Source organism: Curcuma longa, chromosome 4, assembly GCF_044706935.1.
Source record: "Curcuma longa cultivar G26 ecotype Majalengka, Jawa Barat chromosome 4, ITB_CL_G26_1.1, whole genome shotgun sequence".
Lineage (NCBI taxonomy): Eukaryota > Viridiplantae > Streptophyta > Magnoliopsida > Zingiberales > Zingiberaceae > Curcuma > Curcuma longa.
In genome coordinates this window covers 8453437-8469657 of record NC_133864.1, presented here as the reverse complement: position 1 = coordinate 8469657, position 16221 = coordinate 8453437, and the positions used below count along the sequence as shown (strand labels likewise).

Sequence of the window (16221 nt, the reverse complement as noted above, 5' to 3'; positions counted from 1 at the left end):
AATATACGTGGGAGCCAAATAAAATTTCTTTGGATTAATAGTAACAATAATTGAACATTTCAGTGGAAAACTAAAAATAAAAAAACTTGTGGGGGGTGAAATAAAATGTGCACATGTCGGACAGCGAAAGAATTGGCTTCGTCCTTGCCCTTGCCGTCTGATCTATTCCGCAGACGCCGACGGAGAGCCTGCAACGGATTCCACGCCCTGCTCACGCCAAAAGCCAAACGCCTCGCTTTTAAACCATCGATCCTTTCTCCATTTCTCCTCCTCCTCCTCCTCCTCCTCCTCGGCTCTGGTATAAATCCTCTCTCTCGCCTCCCCGGAAGCTCCACGCACAGCGACCACCGAGACGGAGGAGAAGGCGTAAGCGGTGACGCTATGGCGAGGCTCTACGTGCAGACGGTGCCTCCGCCGGATCTGAACAAGAACACCGAGTGGTTCATGTACCCCGGCGTCTGGACCACCTACATATTCATCCTCTTCTTCTCCTGGCTCCTCGTCCTTTCCTTCTTCGGATGCTCCGCTGGCATGGCCTGGACAGTCGTCAATCTCATCCACTTCGCGGTAGGTGACCTCGGTTTCCCTTCCTCGCCCCAAAGGTTTGCTCTTTTGTTTCATGATCTCGCTTGCTCCCAATGCTAGCAGAAGTAGGGTTTCTGATTGTTGAGTTTCGAGATGCCGGGGCGGGGTTTGTTTGTTTTTTTTTTTTTTTTGATTACAGAACATAAAATATGGATCAAAGATGAGAGCATTTTAGAAATTATCTCGGAGTTCAGTGGCTCAAATTATCTTTTTTTTCCTTCTCTTAAACTCTTCCCGCAGCACAAAATTCTGATTTGACGGAACTGGTTAGAGATGATCGATTCTATAGAGTGCGGTTGAGGAGTTGGGATTAATAATTACAATTTCGCATCCTCTTTTTGTGAGCGATTTAAGTAAAAGATTTTTGTTGTTCCGATTGCTTGATGCATCGATTTGTCCTGCGATAATTGCACTCCAAGAGCCATGCCTTTCTTCTTTATGAAATGATCAGGTATTTAACTAGTTGCATATACTGATTCACAAGCACGCTATCCATGTTATAATTTAATACCTTCCATTTTCTTATCTTGATTTGGAACAGGCCAAGTAGCTTAGAATTAACTGATTTTGTGTGTGTGCGTGCGCCTGCTTAGTTTGTTCACTTATAGATTTTCACATTTACTTGATTGTGGATAATCTAATATGTGTCCTTTGGTTTGTCTACATGAAATTCTGACCAGATTGTTTTTCAGGTTACATATTACTTCTTCCACTGGAAAAAGGGTACTCCTTTCGCTGAAGATCAGGGCATATATAATAACTTGACCTGGTGGGAGCAGATAGATAATGGCAAGCAATTAACACGTAACAGGAAATTTTTGACTGTGGTACCTGTTGTCCTGTAAGTATTATGCTTCTAAATCCTTCCATATAAAAACCTATCTTAGTTGTTGCTATTTATGTGCAATGCAGCGTTAACTGCAACACATAGACTGTTATGCTTCTTGTTGCAATTCTTTTAAGTCAAACTTTGAACCTGTATTTACTTTTGACATCCTGGTTCCAGGAAACCCTTTGGCGCTACTTAACCAACATACATCAGTAAGATTTTCAGATGCTTGTTTAGCGTTTTCAACTTTGCTATATAGGTGCATTTATTTATCTTCTTTTCTGTTTTTGTTTTAAGTTGAAATCACCTCTCTACCTTCTTCTTTCTATGTGATCAAATATGGGCCCTTCAATTTAGTAAGTGATCTAGAGAAAGGGTAATTTTGGAATTGGGATTCAAGGCTAGGCTTGCAAATCAAACTTGGAACTAGTGCAATTGTGGTGTTGGAAGCCTCTGTCTAATTGGATTTTTGAAGCAGGGTAATGGTGGATGAAATTGAAAACTAGATTCACTTAATTCTGTTTTGGGCAATTCATCTATTTCAGAGCAGGTCAATGCTAGATTCCTTGAAATCCTGTTTTAGCACTTTGTTTTGAAGAGAATTTCAGAAAGTTTGATCCATATCCCACATCTTTTAAGAATTAATGCTTGTTTAGTATCTTTTGTATCTGAAATTGTTTGCTTAGATATCGATACTTATTAATTTTCTTCATCCATAAGTTGGTGTATATCACATGATTGTGGGATCAAAAACCTAATGCTCAGGAATATTCAAGTGAATTAATACAGAAGAGTGGAGAGATTTATCATTGAAGCAAATTAAATTAATGAAGGATATAGTTTGGTAATTGCCATCGAGGATAACTATTATCAATATGTCCTCATAATAGAGTATAACAGCAGTTTGACAAGTATGTTGGCGTATTTTTGATATAGTATCAACTTGCTGAGTACTAATGCATGAGAATAGAAGTCACCGGAAAAAAAATCTAATATTTAACTTTTCATCTAACCTCTCCATGCCCATGTTGAATATTGATATTAGACACTGACACACTGAATTGGACACCCGATGTTCCTTGTAATCACATCTAAAAACTCTAAAAACCTTTAGAAAGAACCTTATCAAACACTTGGATCCATGCCCGTGTTGGACACTTTAACTAAGTCCAAGTAACATGGCAGAAAATTGTGAGACCGCACTTATTCCCACCAAAGATAGGAGGAGATAAGGTTGGGTTGAAAATTGCAAATTTCAAATTTTTTTGTTTGATAATATAAGAATAACAGAAGCATTCCATTATAACTAGTAGATTCAATCTGATACTTTGGTAAATATTGTGTCGCAATAGGAAACGTTATATTGGAAACAAGGTCTAAGGTTAAGCACTGAGACACCAAGTGGGCATTCTATATCTCTATTGATATTGGGGATTTTAAAAATAATTGTAAAGGACACTTGAAATCACCAGCGGCAGACACTTGGATCCACCCATTTCAAATAATTGACTTAGTAACATAGCTTAACCTGAGCTCGACATAAATCCTGATCCACCTGCCTATTGCATAGGTTGAAAAATGTAGCCGAGATATTATTTGTTCTTAGCAGTGTGCTTTGATCCTGTTCATGTGATGCCAAGGACAGATAGAAGCTTGAGGTAGGGCATGATCGAAGAAGGTTAAGGTTGTTAAGCTTTATTCATGGTTCTTGATCAATGACTTAATCCTGTAGAACTCCTCTAAAGAACTTAAATAACCAACTAAGACTTAAATTACTTGATTGTTTAAAAAATTGAGCATAACTATTCTCTATCTCTTTCTTTTGTTTCCACTCTCATGTTTGCTCGGCGAATTGGGCAGGTATCTGATAGCCTCACACACAACTGACTACCAACACCCAATGTTGTTCCTGAATACACTTGCAGTGGCGGTTTTGGTGATTGCCAAGTTCCCAAACATGCACAAGGTCCGAATCTTCGGAATCAATGGTTAGCTGATGCCACAGCACATCAAAGATGTCGGATCTTTTTCATCGACTGCGAAAGTAGAATGCTGAAGTTGCAGCAATGGCCTTTCTTTTTCTCCTCTGATTTAGTTATCTGTAAGCCCTCTTTATCTGAGTTAGTCGAATACGATCAGATCATACCGGTGTTTCCTTGGAGATAAATCTTGCTCTTGAGTTTAGTCAGGTTTATGTATCTGTGTCTAGTTGTTTTTTCCCTGAAGAAATGGAAAGAAAATGATTGAATAAAATGCCAAAAGCATGGAGCTTTGGTAAACTCTGGTTATGGTTGGATTATTTGCGTTGCTATACTTTGCTAAAGGTCGATATCTGAAATACTATTTGGCATAGTGAAGCCTCCATTGGAGCCTCAAAGGACAGATACTGAATCTAAAGGTGTCATGTTTTTTCAACTATCTGATTGTGATTAAAAATAGAAATTGTCAAAATGGATGAAAATATAAAATGTGAAAAAGAACATCTAAAAAAGAGTTATGCGCAAATTGAAAATAATTTTTTTTACAAAAATTTTAGGTGAAAGTTAAAAATTTATAACATTAAGGGATCAAATATAGATTTTGAATAAAATTTTCATGCATAGAAAATTGGATGGACTATTTTGAAAATTTTGAAAGTTGAATCATTTTGTAGGTTTTCAATATAATGTAGCACCATTAAGGATTCTCATTATAAAAGAGGGAAATTTATAAACTTTTAGAATTTAATTGTAAATTTATCTGCATGTTTGTAAAATTATGAGACTAATTAATAGGTTTATTATGAGACTAATTGTTCTAATGAAACTGGTCCACTGTCCTTAGAAAAAAGATATAAATGTAAATTATGGGGAATAATTTGTAATTTCATTAAGAAAAAGCCCTGCTCTGTAATTTTACTAGTGAAACGTGTCATAGACAAAGAGCTCTCCTCCTCAGAAAACGACAAAATAGAAAAATCCTGGCTTCTCCCGTGTTAAAAAATATTTTTTTATTCTAAATTTATAATTACAAAATATTTTAAGGTGTTTTAAAATTATTTATTTATTAAGAAAAATAAAAAAAGTCACAAATTATACAAATCGTGGATCCTTTTAAAAAATATATCAAAAGAATAGCCTATAAAATATTTTATATCTAAAATATTATTTATTTCAATGTTGTGTATAGAAACTATTGAATACGTGAAAAATTAATTATTTTATTTTATATATAAAATATTATTATATTAAAAATATTTTTACAAAATTATTTAAATTTTATAAAAAAATATTTTAAATCAATTAAAATCATTTTAAAATAGTTATAAAAATTATTAAATAGAAATTATCACATTATAATTAAAATTTAAATTCTAAATCATAAAATCTTAAATATTAAATATTATTCTATTATAATTCTTTATTAATTTTATCAAAATTATTTAAAATTCATTAAAAATTATTTTAAAATAATTATAGAAATTATTAAATAATTATTAAATTACTATAGAAATTATTAAATAACTGTTATACAGTAAAATTTTAAATTTTAAAAATTTTAAATTTTAAATTCAGAATATTATTATATCAATAATATTTTTTATAAATTTGATAAAAAAAATTCATCAAAAGTATTTTAAAATAGTCAAAATCATTAGTTAATAAGTAACCGTTACATCGTTATAAAAATTAACGTGTTGGGACTTGGTACTGTACTAATATAATAATATTATATTAATTATTATATATTTCTTTTAATTTATTATTATTTTTTTAAAAAAAAGTTCTTCCGAGGATTTCTATAATTCCTTCTATTTTTTGTCCTTATTTATTGCATCAAATCACTAGAAATAGAGGAGGGCTATTTGATAGCACTTAAATCCTAACGCACGTGGGTCACAACGATTCGTCAAATGTGCTGTTTGGTGTTATACCGGCCTGTTCCTCCGGCACCCCCCATCACACGAATCACGAAGCGCATCCAGCGATGAGCGAGATTCCATTACCAGGGCCCCACCCGTGAGTTTTCACCACGCTATCCTCCTCTTCTCTCTTTCTTCTCTTTCTCTTTCTCTTTCTCAAGAAACCAAGCGTCGTATTGATGTAACTCTCTCGCCGCCGCTTCTGCTTCTTCTCCAAGACATCTTCGTTCCGTCTTCCCACCGCTTCGATCGCTTCCTCATCCCTCGACGTCAGATTTCTTCGACCTCATTCTCGACCCTGATCAGCGCAGGAGGAAATCCTAGACGGGCGCGTGAGAGATGGCGCGGCCCTCGCACGAAGTGATCGACACCTTCATCACCATAACCGGCGCCTCCGAGGCCATCGCGCTGCAGAAGCTCGAGGTACGATCTTGTCGCGCGCCGACTTGGCGTTCATCGATTTCTCTTCTCCCTTGGTTTCGGCGCTAGGTCTGTTTTTCCCCTTCTACGGTTTGCGATACTATTTACGAACTTGATTTCTGTTTTTTGTAAGGTAATGGTTAAATTACAATAAGCGCATCTAGACATTGATTAGGGGTGAGGAAATGCGTGTCTTTTTGAGTTCCGGCTAAGCCAGGATTGTGGGAGTGTTTTTTTCTTCTTACGGGAGTGATAAATTTGGTCTTACTGTGTTCGTTGCAAGGTGGATTCTGGATTTTCCTATCTATTTCATATGAAGGTTTTAAGGTTAATTTTATCTTGGTGCATTAGGAATTCTCAATTAATATTCTATCTATGTTAAAACTTTTCACCATGTTCTGATAGTGTTTTTTATTACTTTATTTCTAAAAGAATTTTGAGTTTTATCTAACACCTTTTAGAAATTTTGGAGCTATTGACATGAACTTCCACGGCGACATCTAGTTACGATCTAGGTCAAGCTTAATGAGAAATTTGGAATGATTCACTGCTTCTCTCATTTTTATTACTAAAAGTATTTTGTGTAATGTGGTTGATAGTGATTTGTTATTTCTATTCTTGGACATAGTTGGGTTCATTGAGTAAGGTTTTTTATTCTGTTTTCTCTCAGTTACCTTTAAGCGTTATTGAATTCTTGCCTTGCCCCTAAACAGGTCATAAGACAAGCTGCAGTATTGTAAAAGACAATAAAATAACTTTAGAATTTATGATACAATGAAATAACTTTAGAATTTATGATTATGTAGCCTATTGTCTGTAGCTATTGTACGACTAGTTAGATAGCAAAGTTGATTCAATTAGTCCTTGATTTCAAAGCAAGGGTCTCCACCAGGATTTTTTTCATTATTTCTGTTCTTGAACATAGATGGGTTTATTAAGCAAGGTTTTATTTCACTTAGTTTAAAGCTTTATTGAATTCCTGCCTTGCCCCTAATCAGGTTATAAGTCAAAATGCAATTTCTGTACAGTTAATATGACTTTATGATTTATGGTTATAACCCTGTTGGATGACTAGCTGGATATCAAGGTTGGTTATGTTAATCCTTGACTTCACAGTAAGGGTTTGGACCAAATTTTTTGTCACAGGATGTGATTCCCTTTGATGTACCTTCTGGCTGAAAATTGTTTCCAAATTTAATGCCTTCAGTCTAGTAATTATTATAATCTAAAGGTTCTTATTTCATTAAATTGTCTCATAATTCTCTATTTCATTTTGTCTAAATTTCCAATCAACTTTATGATGTCAGATGATTTCCATGGTTGGAGTTTTGGATTTTGACCGGTATTTTTTTTATACTAAATCTAGGCTAACTTATGTGGCTACAGAATACCATGCTGAAGCATGTTTAGGGTTTCTCATTGATTTTGTTTGTGGATGATTCCCACTCTTCCAACTATTCATCCTTTATGCTTGCCAATGTCTGTCAAAAGCAGAATCAGTGATTTCATGATTGAAATAAATCTACCATCTCTTAGGCCTCAAATCATTGGACTTTCTACCAATAGATATTACCATCTCTCTCCAAATATTGCCTTTGAAGATGAGAAAGGTATATATCCTTAAGATGTTGGTCTCAATGAATTTCTCTAAATTCTAGTTGAGTTTTGAGTGGGAAAGCAGCAAGCACACAGCATTACACTAGATAGTAAATTTTACAGTGTACTGGCTACTGTAAATTGTCACCATTTTTTTTTTGTATTGGAGTTTACCCTTATAATTAGATCTCTCTAATTTGGGGATGAGAATACCACCAGGAAAATATCATTATTTTTGGGAGATGACTTATGTTAAGGAACTAGTGTAGACTTCAAAGTCTTAACTAAACAGTTTCCATTTGGATTTGCATAGGGATGCATTCTATTTTCAAGCCTCTTTGTGAAATAATTTTCATGCTTGTTGGCAATACTATTATTGGGATAGTATCGTGTGGTAAACTAGTTATGAGGCTTAGTTTGTGTGCTTGTTCAAATTTACATGAAAGGGCATTTCAATCTTAGTTCTTAGTAATATGTATACCCTGTTTATTTTGCCAATTTCATACAGTTACAAAGGTTCAATCAATTTGAGGAACTTGATTGTAGTTCTATTCTATAGAAAACACACATAAGCTCTTCATTGCTCGAAGAAATCATGAGCATGTAAGATTGAAAAGTCAAACATCAGCATGTAAGATTGAAAAGTCAAACATCTGTCATTATAACGTATTGATTCAAATCGAAGGTGCTGATAATTTCTATTACATTTACTTCTAAAATGTGTTTAGGTAGTAGAATGTTAGTTAAACCTGGCCTTTGATATAGCTTTGTTGATATGTATGATAAATTGTGTTCTATAGTATTGTAATGCAAGTGTATATATGCATACTGATTTATACTGTTGTATTGTATATCGTTTGTATGATTGTGGGAGCCCAAGGGCATGATGCTTACTGAGACGTTGAACTTTTATCTTCCTTATTGCAATTGCTCAGATGAAATGATCTTTCCTCAATCAGTAATTGAACTTTCTGCTACTAACATCTATTTCAAATGGCGTTCAGGAACATGATGGGGACCTGAACAGTGCTATTAACGCCCATTTTGGTGAAATTGACAGAGTTAAGTATGTATTACTATGTTTTACCATTTACTCAATACATAGTATTTGTGACTTTAGAAATGCTAGTGTTTATCATTAAATAATTTGCGGCTGACCACCCTCCAATGTACAGCACAAATCAAGTGGTCTCTCATAATGAAGATTTTGTTAACATAGATGATCCTCTTGAGAGTGAGCATCCAAGGTCCTCTCTTCCGTTGTTTCCTTCTCGAGATATGAACCGATTCTCTCTTCTTGATCCAACCTTTGGCCACTTTCCAAGTCTTTTTGATGGAAGAGGTGTTTCTGGTTTCCCTACACATGGTCCACGGGTTTCACATCCAAGGGACGTGAGGGACTTGCCCATTGAGCTCAAGGATGATGCTAGAGAAGCTGGAGCTTCTGGTATGGAACCTAGGAATGAAGATGTGACTGGAAACGAAACTGCACATTGTCAGGAGACTCGCGGCATTGTTATTATTAATGATGAAGATCCGGACATGGACCATGCTGATCATGGTACGAATGCTTCAAGGCGTACCTCTTATGACAATCATATTGGACCAACCATTTCTCCAGTGGTTGATATGGACTATAACAATGATATAGAAGAAGAAATGATCAGAGCTGCTATTGAAGCCTCCAAGAGAGAAGCTGAGCAACATGTATATGAATTGTTTGATAATATATTAAACTTTAGTTGAAGTTTTATCCTATTTCTTGTTAGTTATTTTATCTATCATGGTGTTGTAGGGCTTGCAAGGTCACCCTAAGTCAGCTGCACAAGATGGTACTGATCTTGCACGAGCAGTTTCATTGTCTTTGGAGGTATCTAATTTGCTTTCCTGCGTTAGTTTAGAGTCATTGTCTTGGTCTTTGTACTATGTTGATTTTGCTTAAATACAGACAGTTGAGGAAGAAAGAGCATTTTGTGAACAGTATGGGGAGAATCCATCTTTTATGGAAGTAGACAATGCTGGATCTGCTGAAGCATTTGATACAAGGTGTATATCTCTCCATTTTTGTCTTCTCATGGGCTTCTCTCTATTTCTCTAGTTATTTTCTTAGTTGCTTTCTTCATCCACATTGCCTTCTTCTGGATGCCTAAGTCAATTTTTCTTAAGTACAACTGACTGGTAGAATAATACCGACATAGAGCCAAAGTGAGATCATGTCTATCTACATCATGGTTTTGGTAGCAATGGCAAAGATGTTACTCAAGAGGCAAGCAGTTGAAGATTGGCTTGCAACAATATATTCTTGTTCCTTAATGATTGACAAAACCGAGGAACTCAAAGAATAGACCAAACTTGTTGGTCTTCACTTCAATGGTATTTTCTTTGTTGATGTGGCTGCCTAGGAGTTTCTTTCAAAGATTGTGTGTGCATGTGTATGTTTTTTTGAGATTTAAAATTGGACATTATACACAAAGATTTACTATTTCTATAATATCTTTCAAAATGTTAGTAATCAAATATTTTTGTTCTTATGCCAACAAGAAGTTTTGGTTTATTTTCTAATGATTAGGACTTGTTATGATGATATGCCAACTAGGCATGATGGTGGTATAGGAATGTAAAGAATGGTGTCTTGAGATTGAGCAGAAGTCACTACTGTTGGTGCTTCTTATTAGCTTCTCTCTGCATGTAATTTCCACATTAACTTGTTTGGCATCTCATGGTTGTTAAGCCTTGAATATTTACTTGGCTGTATCTTGAACTTCTATATATGTTTATCGATCAGTTTATAACTGAAAAATGGTCAACTTGAGCCCTTCCTTGAGTTTAAGACCTGTTAGGTTGAAATGACAGATAACTCTTAGGATGGATGGATGGATGGATGGATGAATGGGTGAGAAAATGGACAGATTTTTTTTTATCTTTCCATCTGTTTGTTTGGACAAATGGATGGACAAAATGATCCATACATTCATCCATCTTTTCACTTGTCCAATTGGAAGGATAAACTGAAAGATAAATAATTAACTTTGATAAATTTATAATACCATTTTTATTTATAAGTCTTATCCTCTCTTCTCTCTCATTCCATCCAACTAAATTCCATACAATAATTTATAATAAACAATTATTTAAAAATAATAATTTAGTTTGTTTATGATTCTTTTTATGAATTTGTTTTTAGATTTTATTGACCATTACTATGAATCAAACTTCAAGTATGAATCAATTTTGACAAAAGAAAATAAATTTCTAAACTGTATATTCTACTAGGCTGTAATATAATTTTAATTATGACTTGATGAAAATGAATAAATCAGTGATGTGCTTTATTAAATATAGATGGTGATATGATATCATGACAATAAAGGGGGAAAAATCAATAATATAAAAATTTACTTCAATGACTAGAATTTTTTTTATTAAACAACCTAAATTTCTTAATAGAACTTTGTAATTCATCTAAAAGTGACAACCCAATGCACAAAACTCCTGTCAATGTTGGGTCCCGAGGAAGGAGCGGACCATATTAGATCTATCGTACACAATTTTATCTCACATTGCAAGAAGTTATTTCCGTGACTCGAACCGTGACCACAAGGTCACACGGCAGCAACTTTACCGTTGTGCCAAAGCTCCCCTTCAACTTTGTAATTTATCTATTTTCATCTATTTTTAAAATTTACTTAATATAATTTATCAATTGTGTGTGTATATATATATATATATATATATATATATATATATATATATATATATATATATATATATTATAAAAGTAAATGCTAGTGTGATGGTGGCAAATGTTGATGCTGTGACTGTGCATTCCATGTTAGTGCATAGGTGGTGGTCTGAGGAAACTCTTCACAAATTTTTGGTGTTGGTGAGTGTTGAATCCACGAGTAGACATTACATTAGTCAACATGTGGTTAATATGTTTATAAACATAATAGGGTTAATTTTATAATTTTTATTAATTATTCTCATTCATTCTTTCCTCAGTTTGCCCAATTTTTAGAGGGCTAAAAATGATGGATTAATTAGAATCTGTTTCCTTTGACTGATTCCTCTTGAAAGATCCATCCTTTCAACTAAACAATGTAACAGATGAATATATGAATCCACTCGTCCATCCATCCTTTGACTTATTCATTCAAATCAATAGACCATTGAGGATTGGTTTGAGTTTTTGTCAGCGGATGAAGATTGTGACCAATTGAAATTTATGTGGAGCACATATATTTTTTCTTTTGATTGCATTCATGAAATCAATGTTACCTCAGTTTTCTCTTATATATTTTGATGAATTATTCAGATATTCTTGGATCAACCTGGTTTCTAATTCACAAATATCTTGTATTGGAGTGGCATACGATCAAGAACTTATGTGTGCTTAGTTTTGAGCTTTTAGCTATGTTGAATTAATCAGTGCATTACCGTCATTTTCATGAATGGGATCTTCACATAGAGTGGTTTTGGTAATTTTGACACCAAGATTATTATTTCAATTTAATAATTTGAGTGGATTTGATTAAGTTGCACGTATATATTCATTGATATGTGATAATTTTTGACATGGTATCTTAGACCAATAATCATGCCATAGCTAAGAGAGGTTCACATTTCTGGATCTCTCTTAATGTTGCATTAGCCAAGCAATCTGTTTTAGGTTAGTGAATATAAATATTATTTTAGTGCTTACACTCAACAACCTGGCCAATAGAATATACACCAATCGAAGCATCACAAATTCATGATGCATTAGCTGCTTGGATATTTCTTCATGTTTTCTGCAGAAAACATTTGATTTATCATATGAACTGCTTAAATAATGGACTCCTTTACTATATGGTTTTTTGGTTTCTGGAGGCATGGGTTTGGTTCAGCTGAAAGTGGAACTTCAAGTCAAGTGAAATTAGAAAGAAAAAGTCCATTAGTCTTGGAAGAAACTGAGGATATGGAGGAGCAACCTTTAGTGAGACACCGTTCCAGACAAATTGCCCCTGTTATTGCAGAACCTACATACTCTGGACAGCCAAGCCATAGTGCTTTGGATCCTCCATGGCTTGATGTAGATCAGAGCCCTCAGCTTAACGGCCACGCTTTTGAGAGAGATGAGGTATATATTATGAAGGATTCTATTTATTTCGTTGTATGACCCTTGTCATTTGGGCAAATCTCCATTTTTCTTTTCATTTTTTAATTTAGTGGGGTGGAATTTCTTCTCAAGAGCATGATGAAGCTCTCATGCTGGAGGCTGCAATGTTTGGGGGTATTCCTGATGAAAGAAGGTTTCAGTTTGGACACCTGACTCGTCAAATGCCTCGTCCTCCTTCCCCTACACTTATGGCACAACGCTTGTTAAGAGAGCAACAGGTTTGATATGTCCTTTATTTATTCGTTCATTGCTGATGCAGTGAAATAATTTAAGGTTTTCTTGGTTACAGGATGATGAGTATCTTGCATCACTTCAAGCAGATAGAGAAAAAGAATTGAAAGCTCAGCAGGAGGCTGAGCTCCGTAGTTTAGAAGAGGCTACTGCCAAGGAAGCTGCTCTTCAGAAGAAGAGACATGAAGAGGCAGAAACTCATAGGAAGCAAATTGAAGAAGAGGCAAGACATGCTTTTATGCCTCCACTAATACATAACTTGCATAGTGTGAATTTATTTTCATCTGAATTAATTACATTTATTAAATGCAAATGTGTAGTCTCAGTATGCTGAATGTACCTTTGAATAGATTTGATAATACTGACATTAACTGAGGACAAATTAGCTTGCTAATGTCCAATATCAATGTGCAAATTTTGTCAGCATCTTCTTTTCTTATATTTATGTGCCTTAAGATATACTTGTATGTAGAATATTTTGCCTGTGCAGTTAGAAGTTTCGTTAGTTATTATTGATTTTGTCGCTGTGCTTTAATATAACAGGAATTTAAACTGCCACTATGTATAAGATGGAGGGAATTTCATTTATTTACTTAGTGAATGGAATAAATGTGTTGACTCATCCACTCTTATTTATACTTTCTTGGCTACAATTCAACTGAAGACCAGTAGCTATATGATCTTTGTTCATGACATTTCTAGGACATATTTCAAGAATAGAGTGTATGATAAAGAAACACAACTATTTTAATTAGTTGATAAACATAGTATGTCAGTGTATCTGCTAACATATTCTGCAAATTAAAGCTAAAGTTGTTGATAGATCAATTGTTTTCTGGTGATCTTTTGTTTTCTGATTTATTTTGGTCATTACGTTGGCCTTGAAATTTTTTTTCAAGTCTCAAATTCATTCTCTTGTTTATTGGATTGAAGGTAACTTTCTGTAGATTAATGAGTAGTCTGTTAAGTCTTATTGTGAAGTCCAATCATTGTGATCACAAATACATTTTAGGATAATGCTCTAATGTCATTTGGTTTTGGTTGTGGTAACATTTTTATTACACCAGGAACTTGAGAGGAAGCTTGCTGCAAAAGAATCATCTTTGCCACAAGAACCTTCTTCAGATGACACAAATGCTGTGACACTTCTTGTGCGTATGCCTGATGGCAGTCGACGAGGGCGCCGTTTTTTGAAATCTGACAAGCTTCAGGTAGATATCTCTGATCAGTTATTTGCAAAAGATGGTGAAATTTCTGTGGGTTACATAGTTAATTCCACCTCTGGTAATTTGCAGTTCCTTTATGATTACATTGATATTGGGAAGGTGGTTAAGCCTGGCTCCTACAGATTGGTAATACTCATTTCTCATGCTTTGACTTTTATGTTAGGACATTGCATATAGTATTGGATTTTAGTTATGAGTAGATTTGTCTATTCAGAAATTTTGATCATTATTTTACATTCTGAATTTCTACTGCATTAGGTAGATAATAATTCTGAATCTGACATGCATGTTGGTTCTTGAATTCCATGATACTACTATTGTTATATCACTGATGTTGTGAGGTGTTTTGGTTGATATTGATGTGTATTTTTTATCTTTATATCTTTAATTTATTTTTTTGAGGTATTTTATTTGATGATGCACGAGTGATGACTGTTTGCATGTGAGATTTTTGACTTGATGTTCTTTAATGTGACATTTGAATCATTCTTATGTTCTAAGATCTTCGAATTAGGAGGGTATATGCCTAATCATGGTTTTATTGTAGATCACTCTTCTCTAATTTAACAATCTATTGTCAAGAATGGCAGAGTAATAACCACTACCAAACATCTGGAGCCTGGAGGCACCTGTGAATGATGAATGAACATTTGTATGAGAGTGATGGGTAGTTGTATTGCGACCTGCAAGTAGTTCTTCTCTCCTGTTTCTTATGGTTTTCTATTTTATTGATTCCTTTTTTTCATTCTTTAAATTTTTCTTTCTTTATTGTTCTCCTTTTTCTATCATCCTACCTGATTGCAAGCTGTTTGATATAAACCATTTAGCTGCTGCCTTAGTTTCAAGTGTTGATCGGTATTGGTGGTATTGCCCATTGAGATGATCAACTTCTCATGGGCCCATGTTAACACAATTTTAATGGTATTGCCCGAGATAGGGCCTTGTGTCAGTCGAGATTCAAAGATTCTTTACCTTGTCTCATTCTTTGATTTTGTCACTGAAAAGAAGGAAAGGGAGGGGGAATAGGAAGAGGTGAAGCACCAAGATCTCTTTTGTAACTCATTCTTCAATTCTATCTATTTATAGCGAGGAGAAGCTGGAACACTAAAAAAATGGAAATGAAGAGGAGATGCACTAATCAGAAGCATTGGCAATGGCAAAGAAACCATGTACCTATTCCTAATCATTTTCAAATCTTCTATTCCTACTCCAACTCCTAGGTTAACAACTTCAACTCCTTGTAGTTAACCTAAATATATTCATGAATACATGAAAATTCAATTCCAGTGTTAAAAATTGTAGGAACAATACTTAATATAGGCCTTCAAAATTATTGGTGGGATTATTAATTTTACTAGAATACTAGCTATGGATTACACTTATTGTTGGATTAGGAAGGAATAATTATTACTTAAAATAATTATTATATTCTTGTAACCTGTTACTCAAATTTGAAGCCAATGCTCAATTTAATTGTTATAGGGTCTGAGGTGGATCTCATAGACCTTTTAAGTGTGCCTGGTGTTGACATAGTACAACCATCAGGTTTGATCAAAGATTGAAACTTTGACATAAATGGTACTTTAAACCTTGGTTACTACAATGGTGATTTCTATTTAATGTTGACATATACACTAATAGTTTTATTTTAATAAAAATTAAGATATCTGATGTTGGACATTTTAAAATATTTTTTTTGTAATTATCATATTATGTTACTTGGACTTGAGTATGAGTATTAAACATGATTATAGATGCAGGTGTTTCATACATTTATCTTAAATTTTAAATTTGAGTTTTATTGTATGGTGATTTATGTGGATTTTTCATTTATTTGCTCATTACCAGCTTCAAACTTTTGATCGATTTGCTCCTATAAATTGACAGGTAAGGCCATACCCCCGTCGTTATTCTGCCTTCACGGATGGAGAGAGTGAACTTTCTTTAAGCGAACTGGGTCTGACCAGTAAGCAAGAAGCATTGTTTCTAGAGCTGATCTAAAACTGCCCTTGTTGAGATGCTTGGCGTAACTTCAACAGTCGGCACTCTGGAACATGGCGTTTGATAGCTACAAAGAAATCTTATTAAAATTTAGCCGCTCCTTGTTAATACTTTACATGCTTTCCCTTTGTCGCGGATGTTCGTTACCAATAATCCCCTGTTTATGTTCTCCCTGATTCCTCCTGTGTGAATGTTCTTTCCAAATGATTTCTCGACTTCCAGCATTTAAATTAAAATCTAATCGTGTATATAGCACAAACAACACAGAACCCTG

General features: G+C 34.4%; 2 protein-coding genes across 2 annotated transcripts; both read left to right on the top strand.

Annotated features, from left to right (window-relative positions):
• Positions 1-157: 157 nt before the first annotated feature.
• On the top strand, positions 158-3704 carry LOC141826849 (uncharacterized). Its single transcript, XM_074714164.1, has 3 exons — positions 158-567; positions 1278-1426; positions 3275-3704. Exons 1-3 carry the CDS (start codon positions 382-384, stop codon positions 3405-3407), a joined length of 468 nt encoding a protein of 155 aa, XP_074570265.1. The 5' UTR covers positions 158-381; the 3' UTR covers positions 3408-3704.
• Positions 3705-5485: 1781 nt separating this feature from the next.
• Positions 5486-16132, top strand: LOC141827760 (plant UBX domain-containing protein 8-like). The gene is made up of 11 exons (XM_074715079.1): positions 5486-5738; positions 8336-8397; positions 8507-9038; positions 9127-9201; positions 9280-9377; positions 12201-12450; positions 12540-12707; positions 12779-12943; positions 13788-13931; positions 14016-14072; positions 15834-16132. Exons 1-11 carry the CDS (start codon positions 5655-5657, stop codon positions 15945-15947), a joined length of 1749 nt encoding a protein of 582 aa, XP_074571180.1. The 5' UTR covers positions 5486-5654; the 3' UTR covers positions 15948-16132.
• Positions 16133-16221: the final 89 nt, after the last annotated feature.